General features: G+C 51.5%; 1 protein-coding gene across 1 annotated transcript; it reads right to left on the reverse strand.

Moving 5' to 3' along the window:
- Positions 1–1,198: 1,198 nt before the first annotated feature.
- LOC144177460 (uncharacterized) lies at positions 1,199–5,589 on the reverse strand. Its single transcript, XM_077705438.1, has 4 exons — positions 4,141–5,589; positions 3,943–4,041; positions 1,382–1,795; positions 1,199–1,311 (listed from the first exon to the last, which is right to left on the reverse strand). Exons 1-4 carry the CDS (start codon positions 5,393–5,395, stop codon positions 1,199–1,201), a joined length of 1,881 nt encoding a protein of 626 aa, XP_077561564.1. The 5' UTR covers positions 5,396–5,589.
- Positions 5,590–12,750: the final 7,161 nt, after the last annotated feature.

Consider the following 12,750-nt stretch of genomic DNA (forward strand, 5'->3'; position numbering starts at 1 on the left):
TGATACTGGCACAACGAGAGGTTGGCTTCATTTTGCAGCGTGGACAACGAATGCGGCTTCGTTTCGCATATTGTCACCGATAGGACGATGGACCTTGGTGGTTTAGGGTTGAAGGAATTGGCTTTATTGCCACGAACTCGTTGGTCCCTAAGAACAGCGACAGCGCGCTTGCCGAGCGCCAACAACGTCGTCTTCTTCACGTCGTCTTCTTCTGGCCGTCCGTCAATGATGATAGTGGGGGATTGACCATCCGCCGTGTCAATGAATACTAATGATTGCGGCATTACCCCCCTCTTCAAGAACGCATCGTCTCGATGCGAGTGGATACGTAAACTGCAATGCGCTACTCTGGAGGTGACGGCTGGAATGCTAGCGAACAAAGTAGGGTTTGAGGCGCACAACATGTACAACGTCCGGATGTAAAGGTCGTCGGGATGAAGAACGCACTGCGTCCGGTAGTACCTCGTAGTTAACGTCGCTGATACGGCGCAGTATTGTATACGGCCCAAAATAACGCTTAAGGAGCTTTTCGCTAAGACCACGGCGTCGAACGGGTGTCCAAACCCACACCTTATCTCCAGGACTAAAGTGTACGTCACGTCTACGAAGATTGTAGCGAGCAGCGTCTACTGACTGTTGAGTGGAAATTCGGATTCTGGCTAATTGCCGGGCCTCCTCTGCGCGCTGAGAGACTAGTCGAGCGTCCTCGTGGGCATCATCATCGGGCAGGAGGGGCAACATAGCATCCAGCATTGTGGTTGCTTGCCGTCCGTGAACCAGGTGAAACGGAGAAAACCCTGTTGTCTCCTGGACGGCAGTATTGTACGCAGGGTAACAAAAGGTAAAATCTCGTCCCATGTTCGATGCTCCACGTCGACGTACATCGCCATCATGTCTGTAATAGTCTTGTTGAGGCGCTCTGTCAGTCCATTGGTTTGTGGGTGGTATGCAGTAGTTCTGCGATGACTGGTGTGACTTAGGCGCAGAATGTCTTGCGTTAGTTGAGCTGTAAACGCGGAACCGCGGTCGGTGATGAGAACCTCTGGTGCACCATGTCGTAGAACAATGTGCTGGATAAAGAAAGCAGCTACTTCCGATGTGGTTGCGAATGGAAGGGCTTTGGTTTCGGCGTATCGGGTCAGATAATCCGTTGCCACAACTATCCAGCGGTTGCGTGCGATCGACAAAGGAAAAGGACCTAGCAGATCCATTCCAACTTGCTGGAACGGGGTCGTCGGTGGATCAATCGGTTGAAGAAGTCCGGCAGGGCGTGTTGGGGGCCTCTTTCGCCGCTGGCATTCTCGGCATGTCCTGGTGTAATGACGCACAGCTTTGGGAAGATGAGGCCAATAATACTTTTCCCTTAGTCGCGCTAGCGTACGGGTGTAACCAAGGTGTCCCGAAGTCGGATCATCGTGACAACTTTCAATAATCTCCGTGCGTAGATTGTCCGGCACGACCAGGAGCCACGAGCGACCGCCAGCCGCAAAGTTCTTCTTGTAGAGGACATTGTCCCGAAGAGTGAGCGCGTGCACAACACGTTTGAAGGCTCTAGGGACAGCACTTAATGGGTCGTCCAAGTAGGCGATCACCTGCCTGAGCTCAGGGTCGCTCCGTTGGCGTGTCACCATGTCCGCACTACTGACTGCTCCCAAGAAGGCGTCTTCGTCGTCATCGGTAACAGCCTGCCCACACCCCATGGGAGCCCGAGAGAGGCAGTCGGCGTCACTGTGCCTGCGCCCAGACTTGTACGCTATAGTGACGTCGAATTCTTGTAGCCTCAGGCTCCACCGTGCTAGACGGCCAGACGGGTCCTTGAGGTTAGCCAGCCAGCATAGGGAGTGGTGGTCAGTGACCACGCGGAACGGGCGCCCATAAAGATAAGGGCGGAACTTAGTGACAGCCCAAATGACGGCGAGGCACTCTTTCTCAGTAGTGGAGTAATTGCTCTCCGCCCTAGAGAGCACGCGGCTCGCATATGCAATGACTCGGTCAGCGCCATCCTGGTTTTGAATAAGTACCGCACCAAGCCCCTTGTTGCTAGCGTCAGTGTGAATTTCTGTCGTCGCCTCCTGGTCAAAGTGCCCCAAAACAGGTGTTGTCTGTAGCGCTTCTTTGAGTCCTTCGAAAGCCTGTTGTTGCTCACGCTTCCATTCAAACGGAACATCTTCCTTCGTGAGGTGGGTCAGTGGGGCGGCAATGTGGGAAAAGTTCCGAATGAAACGTCGGTAGTAGGCGCAAAGGCCCAGGAACCTTCTGACCGCCTTTTTGTCTGATGGTCTCGGGAAAGTGCTCACTGCAGCAGTCTTCTCTGGGTCAGCGCGTACTCCTTCGTTGCTGACGACATGGCCAAGAAATTTGAGCTGGTCGTAAGCAAATCGGCATTTTTTGGGATTTAGTGTCAAGCCGGCGGTTTTCAGAGCTTCAAGCACGGCTCTCAGCCGACGTAAGTGCTCCTTGAAAGTGCAAGCAAAAATGACGACGTCATCAAGGTAAACAAGACAAGTCTGCCATTTCAGGCCTGCGAGGACCGTGTCCATGACGCGCTGAAATGTTGCCGGTGCTGTACATAGCCCAAACGGCATAACTTTAAATTCGTACAGGCCGTCTGGTGTAATAAATGCAGTCTTCTCCCTGTCCCGCTCATCAACCTCGATTTGCCAATAGCCACTTTTTAAGTCAATAGACGAGAAGTAACGAGCATGACGGAGCCGATCAAGCGTGTCATCAATGCGTGGAAGGGGGTATACGTCCTTCTTAGTCACTTTGTTCAATCGCCGATAATCCACACAAAACCTCAATGTTCCGTCTTTCTTTTTTACAAGCACAACCGGCGCGGCCCAGGGGCTTGTCGACCGTTGAATAACGTCGTCCTCGAGCATGTTTCGAACCTGCTCCTGGATAACTTCCCTTTCTTTTAGAGAAACGCGATAGGGTGGTTGACGGACAGGATGTGTTATGTCGTCAGTAATAATTCTGTGCTTGGCTACACTTGTCCTGCCAACACCGGTTTCTGCAGCGAAACAGTCCCGAAAGTCGTCGAGCAATTGGGATAGCTCGTGCCGCTCTGAGAGCGAAAGCTTCGGATTGATGTCTAAATCGATGGACGCATTCATGCCTGTTTTCCGGGCTGCAGATCGTGTAGTCACTTCGGACAGCAAAGGATCGTCAATGGAGTCGGCAATTCCTTCCAGGTAAGCTACGGTCATTGCTCTCGTCAAATGCTGTGGCTCGTTCCGGAAGTTCGTAACAAGGACATTCGCGTGTCCTTGATGAAGGTGTGCTATGCCTCGAGCAATGCCGATCCCCTTTTCTAGAAGAAGTTGGAGACTGCCCTCGATCAGAGCCTCTCCGCTAGTTGCCATATCTGTATGTACAGACAAGAATACGCTGGAGCGCGGGGGCAGCTTCACATGATCGGCTACGACACGTACCGGTGCTGCCGTCAACGAAGGGATTTCTTCAGTAGGTGCAGGTGTCCGAAGCGTAAGCCTGTTCGTTCCTAGGTCGATGACGGCGCCATGTTCGGTCAAAAAGTCTATCCCAAGGATAACGTCCCTGGAGCAGTTCTCCAGTACGAGGAACTTCACCGGGCGCACTTCACCATTGATTTCGACGCGGGCGGTGCAACGTCCTATCGGCGCCACAGTGTGACCTCCGGCGGTGCGCATGTCGGGACCGTCCCACTGCGTTGTTACTTTTTTCAGGTTACGACACAACTTCCCACTCAAGACGGAATAGTCTGCCCCTGTGTCCACGAGCGCCGTCACGTCGCGTCCGTCGATAATGATGTCAAGGTTATTCGACACGGCGTGCGCATTGTCGGCGTTATTGTCCGGGCGTCGCGACGTTCGTGGAGGCTCTTCACCATTTGCGGCATCGGCAACACCACCTCCAGGGGTTGCCGGGGTTAGTTTTCCCGGTGAGGGACGGGAGACTGACTCTCACGGCGAGATCGTCGAAGAGGTGAGGCGGGGCGATGAGGGGACGGCGAGCGAGCTCCTCGAACAGTAGAGGGTAGCGGCGAGGGCGGGCGTCGAAAGTAGTCCTCACGCGGCGGGGACGAGCGTCGAAAGTACTCATCGCGCGGCGGAGACGATCGGCGAAGGTACACCTCGCGCGGCGGAGACGAGCGTCGAAGGTAGTCTTCGATTTCTCGAGGCTGCTGGCCATACTTCGGGCGTGGGTCGTTGGGATGGTACCCTCGAAGCCCAAGCTCACGGTAGGGGCACCGGCGGTACACGTGATCGGCTTCACCACAGTGGAAGCAGAGTGGGCGGTTGTCGGCCGTCCTCCACAAATCCGTCTTTCGGGGTCCACGCTGCTGCTGCCTAGGTTGCTGGTAGCCTGTTTGGGCAAATCTCTCTCGTCGCGGCGTGCTCATGTCGGGCCCAGCAGTAAGCAACTGCGGTTGGCTGGTAACGGCAGCGTAGGTTGCGGCCGAGCGCTGGGGGGTTACATCGACTGGGCCACCAGGAACAAGAGCTCGTTGCACCTCCTCCTGGACAGCCTGAACGAGAGAAATAGAAGCTGGCGACTTCGAAGCCGGCAGCAGCTTTTGGAGCTCTTCTCGAACAACGTCCCGGATGAGCTCCCGGATGTATCCCTCGGATGCATGGTTCGAGAAGTGGGCCGATGCAAAAGCTGAAATCGTCGGGGCACCTGTCATTCGGTGGTAGTGATCGTTCCTGGCTGTCAAGGCTTTCTCAATGTTCGTTGCCTCCGTCACAAATCCCTCGACTGTTGTTGGTGGATTGCGAACAAGGCCACCAAAGATATCACTTCTCACGCCCCTCATCAATGCGCGTAACTTCTTTTCTTCAGCAGCTTGTGGGTCGGCGCGGGTACTCAGCCGGAGGACGTCTTCGACAAAGCTGATCAGACTTTCGTTAGGGCCCTGGATTCGGCGTTGAAGGAGGTCTTCAGCCTTTTGCTGTCGGTATTGGTTGCCGAAGGCTCGCCTCAGTCTCTCCTTGCAAACTTCCCACGAGGTTAGCGATCGTTCATTGTTTTCGTACCATATCCGGGCCGTATTTTCCAATGAGAAATAGAAGCTTTGCCGGCAATGATCTGAGGTCCATCCGTTGTGACGAGCCACCCGTTCATATTGATCTATCCAGTCATCGACGTCCTCAAAGGCATCGCCGTGGAATGGGGCAGGTTTTCTTGGGATAATGGGCCAGTGCACGAGGGGGAAGAAAGGTGCATCGGTTTGCTGTGCCTGTGACGTCATCCTGGAAGATACAGTGGTCCTTGGGCCGTCGGGTAGCAGTCCGAACTCCGGAGTACGGCCTTGCAGCCGCCTGCTCGTGCGAGCCTCGTTCTCCAAGAAGGCGCGCCGGCCTGGGCTTAGAATTGGACTCGCCTCGCGGGGTCGCCGAGAGCCGCTGGACATCGGGTGAACGTACCCAGCTCCTCCACCAGAATGTCACCGATAGGACGATGGACCTTGGTGGTTTAGGGTTGAAGGAATTGGCTTTATTGCCACGAACTCGTTGGTCCCTAAGAACAGCGACAGCGCGCTTGCCGAGCGCCAACAACGTCGTCTTCTTCACGTCGTCTTCTTCTGGCCGTCCGTCGATGATGATAGTGGGGGATTGACCATCCGCCGTGTCAATGAATACTAATGATTGCGGCAATATATACGCCGCAGAAAAATATGTTTCGGGGATGTGATTACCCGACCCCGGACAATAACTGATGCCTTTTATAAGAATATAAACCATGCGAAAATGTAAAGTATATTCCAAGCCTGTGCGTCGTTAAATATGTGTCCACACACGCCATATAGCAAGAACCAAGGAAATGAAACCACAGAAAAATAAATGCTGTGTCAATGCGGAATTCAGAAACATAATAGCTGTAACGGAAGTGAAAAAAAAAAAACAGTGCAGCTTCTGGCATGCTAAAGACGTTCGTCTAGGTTTCACTAGACCAACTATACGCGAAATGCACTGCTATTTCGCGAGAAATCGTTGGGGTGGGGGGGGGGGGGAGCAGGGGAGGGGGACGCCGTGTACAAATGCGGAGCGGAATCAAGCAATGAATTAACGTTTTAGTAATCCCACACATAAATCTCGCGTTCACTTTCCTTTTGTTTTTATACTTCAACGAAGAGCTGATCGTACGGCGGACGCATTTTTGGAAGTATACAGGGTAGGCTGTTCAACAAGTGATGAAATGTGTGGTTGGAAGAGTATGGTATGTGATAAGGCCCTCTGATTTCAGTTTCTGGTTTGTTCTGCAGGCTCCCTGTGCCATATGATGATATTTCGCAGAAGCAATTAGTCGCGGACGCGGATTATATTGTAAGCCCGTCTCCGCGCTGCTCGCAGAGGATATATGTAGCAGATGAAGGTCTGCGGGCGCCCACCTCACGACAAGACGACTCTGTCGTGTGCTGATTCCCGAGTATAATTATGCATTGTCCATCGTACGTTTGTTGAATATTCCCGAAATTAACACAGACTGGCTTGTAAATGACGGTGATGAATATCTGAGGTATAATATTGGCAAACGTAACTGGTGTGCTGTCAGGTATGAGTACTCCGCTGATTATGTAAGCGCACAAAACCGATTTAAATCGTAGTGTATAGCCTTAGCATGAACATCTCAGGAACCGGTGGTTACGGAGACACGGCTAGTAAATTCAGGTCAGTGTAACTACAATCGGCTCCATCATACGCCGATTCCGCGACGCTGGCCTGTGACACACACCTGGCGCTTATACAGACCGAAAATACCACACTAAGATCGCGTCGGAAACATTTCCACTCTCGTAAACACACCCCATTTGCGAACAGAGTGACTGCTCCACACAAACATGAATTTCAAACGCCCACAAACGGTAAATCTCAGTCGTGAACGTGCCGCAAAAGCAGCGGCGGCACTGGGGAGCGGGGCGCGGACTCCCGCGCCTGCTTTCGAAACGGGCCGCTAGGGGGATTTCAGTGTCGCCCCTACTAAGGTCCCTAAAATTACTAAGGTAGCGCCATCTTTAGATCTCGCCGCCTTTCGCCCTCGCCCGCGCTCCTCTCTTACTTCGTTTTTTGCCATTTTCTTTTTCGCCGGCGAACGCCGCGCGCCATTGGCCAAGGGAAAAGTCACGTGGTTTTGTTTTTTTTTGCTCCGCCGCCGGGTCGCCTCGCCGATGCCTCGCCGGCTGGGACATTGCGCAACGCCGCTGCTGCGACGCCATTGCTGGCTTCCGAGCCACCGTCGCCACCGTGCTTCAGTACCGGCTTTATCGTAGGCGCCAGCTAATAGCAAAGTAAGAATTAGCTGCTCGTTTCGAAAAAATGTCGCACCGGTGTCGTTTTAGGTTGCTTCTCGGTGTCGATGTGTTGTGCCTTAGGCAGCGCGAATATCGTCAGGCAGGGCGCAAGACTTCGTTATTCCGTCCGGGAAACGCGACGCAGAAAGGAGAAAAGTTTGGTTGCATAGATTTGAACGGGCATACTTCAGGCCGACGCTGCCATCACACTTTTGCGAGGTAAGTTTCTGAATGCTTGTTCTTGCTCTGTTAAATTCTGCGCGAGCTTGAGCGGTCACTTACGAAGAAATGCGTATTCCCTTCGCGACCGTCGTCCACGCTTTGTTCTGGGTAGGCATTGCGCGCAGCGCCGAGTTCGTCCCGTCGTAAGCTATGGTTTGGATAAGAGGCCGTGTATTTGTCATGTGCGCGCTTAACTTCCAGCATCAATATCAGCGTCGTAGCATGTTCAGTCAGTTGTCGTAAGGTTTTCGTGACGCGAGAATTGTTCACCTGAATTCATGCTTGTTTTGGCCGACGGCAGCTTGCGTCTGACCGTGTATCGTGTGCGTTCCGAGTGCGTGTACGCTCTTTTTGGCGTGAAGTCATGTTTTGTGTGTTAGCTACCCGAGTGGTATTATAATCCCGTTGTTATGATATCGGAGTGATTTGCTGCGTAATATGGGCTTGGTCGGTGCGGCGCAAATTGAGGCTGTTGTGAGAAAAAAAAATTGCGGCTAGGTAAAACAATTTAAGGTCAGCTAATATAGTGACCGCGCCGTTGACGTACGTTTGATGCGTAATTTCTGTTATCGCTTTATTAAATCGCGCACGTTTGAATGAGCACTTCAAATGCATATTCGCACCGTAACGGCTGTACGCCCTTTCTTCCGTGTATGCACAGAGGAACTTCAATTACGACTTACGTTTGCATTACACGCGATGCCGTACATTTGCAGTGTGCGCTCTTACTTCATCTTAGTAGTCAATGGCGCAGCGTATTCAGTCATTGCGATTTGAACCAGAACACACTGGGCGACTATATTATTTTCAGCAGACGTATTTTTGTCCAAGCAAAGCGCTTGCTAAACGGGTTTAGTGTAGCGAGTTGAGCGGTCGCGGCACTGAGCAGATGCGCGAACACGAATTTGACCATGCTACGGTAGAACAGTCACTAACTCCCTTCTGCAATGCATTATTGCCTATATTTGCGGACTGTTTGTGGCGCATCTCAAACTCGGTGGCGACATTTTTTCCCCTTCTCAATATGATTATTTCACAGATCAATTTGAGCAACGGATATTGGAGAAGCTTGGCGTTAAAAAAACTAAACCCAAATGCCACTTCCAACATTTTTTCTCACGGGAAGCCACGTCAGCAGCACAAGCCACCTGCACGACGTCATTACGGACGTTTGTTCCAATAAAATATCTATTTGCTGGCACCAATTCATTTTTGTGATTTATTGTTTTCTCTTGATAATCATCGTGACATTGGTCCTCTTTCGAATGTCTTTCGGGTGTATCCCTGTGTTAGTGCAATATGCAAATCTGCCAGAATATATCCCAGCACAAAACAATTCTGTCCAGGCGCCTCCATTAATAACGGCTGTAAACGACCGCGCCCGGTGAAAAAACGTATTGCATGATTAATTAACTCTAGACGGGGCTCTAGAAATCCTCTAGAAATTAACGGGGCTCTAGAAATCCTATAAATGCGACCAAAGAGCGATTTCGGCGCGAAAACAAGAGCAAACTGCAGCGAGCGCCCTGAAGCGTAGCGAGGGGCGTCTGCTCTCAAGTGGCCAACAAATATGGCGGCCCCGCCGCGGAGTTAAAGGGACGGCGGCGCCGCGGGTGAGGGGAGAGAAAAAAGAGGAGGGCAGCGGAGAAGGAAAGAGCAGTTGGCGCTACCTTAGTTCTTTCAGGGACCTTAGCCCCTACAGGCCGCGCTCGAGGCGTATAATGTATACTAGAGGGAAATCTGCTGCCACTGTCTCGGGGAGCCGCGCTTCTGCGAGCGTTCCGTCAAGTACCGGGCAGGCACGTTCCAATTGTCTTTGGCATGGCTGATGAACAGGCTGAACAGTTGGCTCTGGCTGCAGAAAAGCAACACTATTACTGTAGAAGGTTAATCAAGTTTGTTTTGTTATTAAAAATTGAACCTTCAAAAAGAGTAATTTGTCAGTGATTATGTAGAAGCTTCATGCGCGGTGAACAAGAAAAAAATTTACCCACTTTTGTTGATTTTGGCTTCGAGACAAGAAAGAAGCCATTTGGCTAGCTAAGCCATGTAGGCGAGGAACGTCGCTACCGGCAATGGTGCCGCCCATGGCGGTCGGCGACTGCACCGACAGATTTCCCTCTAGTATGTATCAGTATGAAACTCTATGCCCCCAGGCACTTTGAAGTGGTCTATGACCGCTTTTCGTTTGGGGCACCCCCAGCAAAAATTGTTGGAAATAAAACGAGTTGAGTAGAATTGATGCTACTGCTACACTGCCTGCACATAAGCACCGTCAACCAATACTGCGCGAAAAATTTCTGACGGGCAGTTTTTTTCATTGTATACTCGTGATATACATCGTAAGCCAATGGGAACTGACCGCACGCTGAGTGCTTCTTCCCGTGTTTTCTTTTGTTGTATTATATGAAACAGTGCGAGCAAAGTGCTTCGTCTTGTTAATTTCTTATGATGAATTTTTTTGATGAAACGCGCTGAATGTTTTTTTTTTTTTTTTTGGGGGGGGGGGGGGGGTATTCTTCCAGATATAAGTGCGCTATCGAACGCGTGGAACGCCATGAAACACGTTAGCAAATGTATATCAGCTCTGAAAACTTTTTTGCGGGAGAAATACTATTGGGTGCGCGTTCGGTGGACGACGGCCGTGTGCGTGCTTTCGGCAGCCTAACCAAGTAATAATTTCGCGTCGAAAACAATTATTTGTTTTCAACGCGACCCACAGCAGGTGTGCACCTCACCAAGTGTTAATCGCCAAAGGAGGAGCACAACGGACCGAGAAAACGAAATGTAACAACGATGGCAGGCCGAGCAAACACGTGTGCAGCGGTGAAATGAGGAGGGGCGCTGGCATCGAGGCACTATAGGCTCCGGACAGCGAAGTTTGCCGCGCGAGCGCAGCGCCAGCCGCGACAGACACGCGCAACTCTGGGTCGGTCCCGCCGCGCCGATCGCTTTCAGCACCAGTGAACGCAACTTAGCAAAAAAACGTTTGTTATACCGTTATTTGAGCGTATATGTACTACATAGTGCAACAAAGTCATGCAAAATGTTATACAGTTGGGGGGAAGCCTCCAAATAAAACGGGGCACTGATAAAATGCTGTCGCCTCGCTGCCGAGCCGTAGGCTAGCACAACTGGGAAGCATGTGTTCAAGGCTTTGCATTCTCCCGCGGATTCTTCTTCTCTGTTTTTTTTTTTTTCGCAGATACCGAGCATGTTTACTGAATCTTGAAAGGCCCACATTAAGCGAGCGGATTACATGCTGCCTTGGTGTACGAGAAGCTTGCTAGTAGGGTGGCTAGCAGGCGGTAAATACACACAAGTGCGCATTAAATTTGGTAACAAAGAGGGCCCCGAACACAGGTATAGCAGAGTAGTTTATCACCCAGCGGTTCTACTCTACTTCATCTAATATTCCACGTGCTTATACCGCCGAACTAAATACATATAACCACATATGGGGCGCGGACACTTATTGGCATTAATGTTCCCAAATGTTTCGCGAGCATTTGGATAGCATAAAATCACCGCCTCTTCTTGCAAAAGAAACAATGAAATTATTGTCTAAGCAACTGAAAAGCAACGAAAAATAGAGCTAAGACGTGCCGCAATCAAAGTTGGAACAATATGGACATAGGAAAAAAAATTTCGCGTTCGGGGAGGCGGAGGAGGAGGACAAACTTTATTTATCCCATCCGTTGTGATTGCGGTCACTCCGGACCAGTGAAGGGTGTGCTCAGGGAACTAAATTTTTTCTCCCGTGACTTTTGTTGCAAAAGTGTTGACGGTAATAAAAGCGCTACTATTCCTTCCTAAGGGAGGTCTCCTGCCGAACTCGTTGGCGTGTAGAGAAAAAAAAAATTCCCGAATATGAATATTCCGTAATTTATTCCGATACGCCCATTAGATGTTCTGCTTACCCCTCCCCCATCCCATCCCTATCCAAAGGAATTCTTGTGAAAGCCTTCTCGTGATGAGTTTCTTTTTTGGGGGCGTGTTTACGTATATGCAACTAACGTAGTGGGCTACAACTGGAAGCCCAAAAGTTTCTCGGCGAAGCGGGCACTTATTAACGTCCGCACTTTCGCTATACCCCAACAAACGTGAATTTCATATTGTTACATGAATGGAGCATTACATTCGGATCAAAGACCTGTGTGTAACTCCCGTGTGGTCCAGAGTCGCATGCAAGTACACTCACATGGATGGAATACCCACGCGGAAACATCGCGCAATGTCTGATATATTTGCAGACAAAGCCTCCGCTTTGTGGAGTGAGCAATATAAATTACGTTTTCTTTTGAAGCGAAACATGTTGAGATTGAGAAATGTTTGCCCCGCAGTCAGGCTGTACAAGCGTTTCTCTTCTGGGCATCACGCCTATGCGGCCTTTATATGCCTTCTCATACGTAAGTTCAACCGAATAAATCCTTCTCCATTCACATGCACTACGTGGCAGGATTGCTTTACAATCTCTTACTTCGTTTTAAGCTCAAAAGGGACGACTAATATTCTTAATCCGCGCTGCAAAAAGAAGAGCGCCCCCGAGCCAGCAGCGTACCGGCTTGCGGGGACCGACCCAGTGTTGCGCATACTGCTGAAGGGGGCGCTGGGTGTCGCGGGCTCCGTGTCGCCCTCTGGGCGCTGTCCGGAGCCTATAACTGAGGATTAAAAGCAGCGCCAGCCGGTGCTGTGGTAACGGAAAGAACTAAAAAAAAACCGAACCACGCGCGTGTGTTCCCGTTCGTGTGTGGTTGTGTGCGTGCGCGTGTGTTCGCGCACGCACGTGTGTGTGGTTGCGTGCGCGCATGCGTACACGTGCGTGCGCGTGTGTGTGCGTGTGTGGGCTTGTATGTGTGTGTGGGTGTGTGCGCGTGCGTGCGCGCACGTACATGTGTGTGTGTCTAGGTATGTGTGTGCGTGCGCGTGTGTTTGCGTGTGTGTGTGGTTGTGTCCGCGCGTGCACGAGCGGGCGCGAGCGTGCGCGCACGTACGTCTGTGTGTGTGAGTGTGTACGTGCGTCCTTGTGCGTGTGTGGGCGCGCGCGTGTGTGTATGCGTGTGGTTATGGTTGTGTGCGTGCGCACTCGTACGTGTCTGTGCGTGTGTGTGTGTGCGTGCGCGTGTGGTTCTGTGTGCGCGGGCGTTCGTGGACGTGCGCACACACATGCACGTACGTGTGTGTGTGTGCGTGCACGTACGTGTGTGTGTGCGCGCGCGCGCGCGTGCAGGTACGTGTGCGCACGTACTGGCGCT

Source organism: Haemaphysalis longicornis, unplaced genomic scaffold (genome assembly GCF_048455015.1).
Source record: "Haemaphysalis longicornis isolate Haplotype H1 unplaced genomic scaffold, Haemaphysalis longicornis Haplotype H1 scaffold_1, whole genome shotgun sequence".
NCBI lineage: Eukaryota > Metazoa > Arthropoda > Arachnida > Ixodida > Ixodidae > Haemaphysalis > Haemaphysalis longicornis.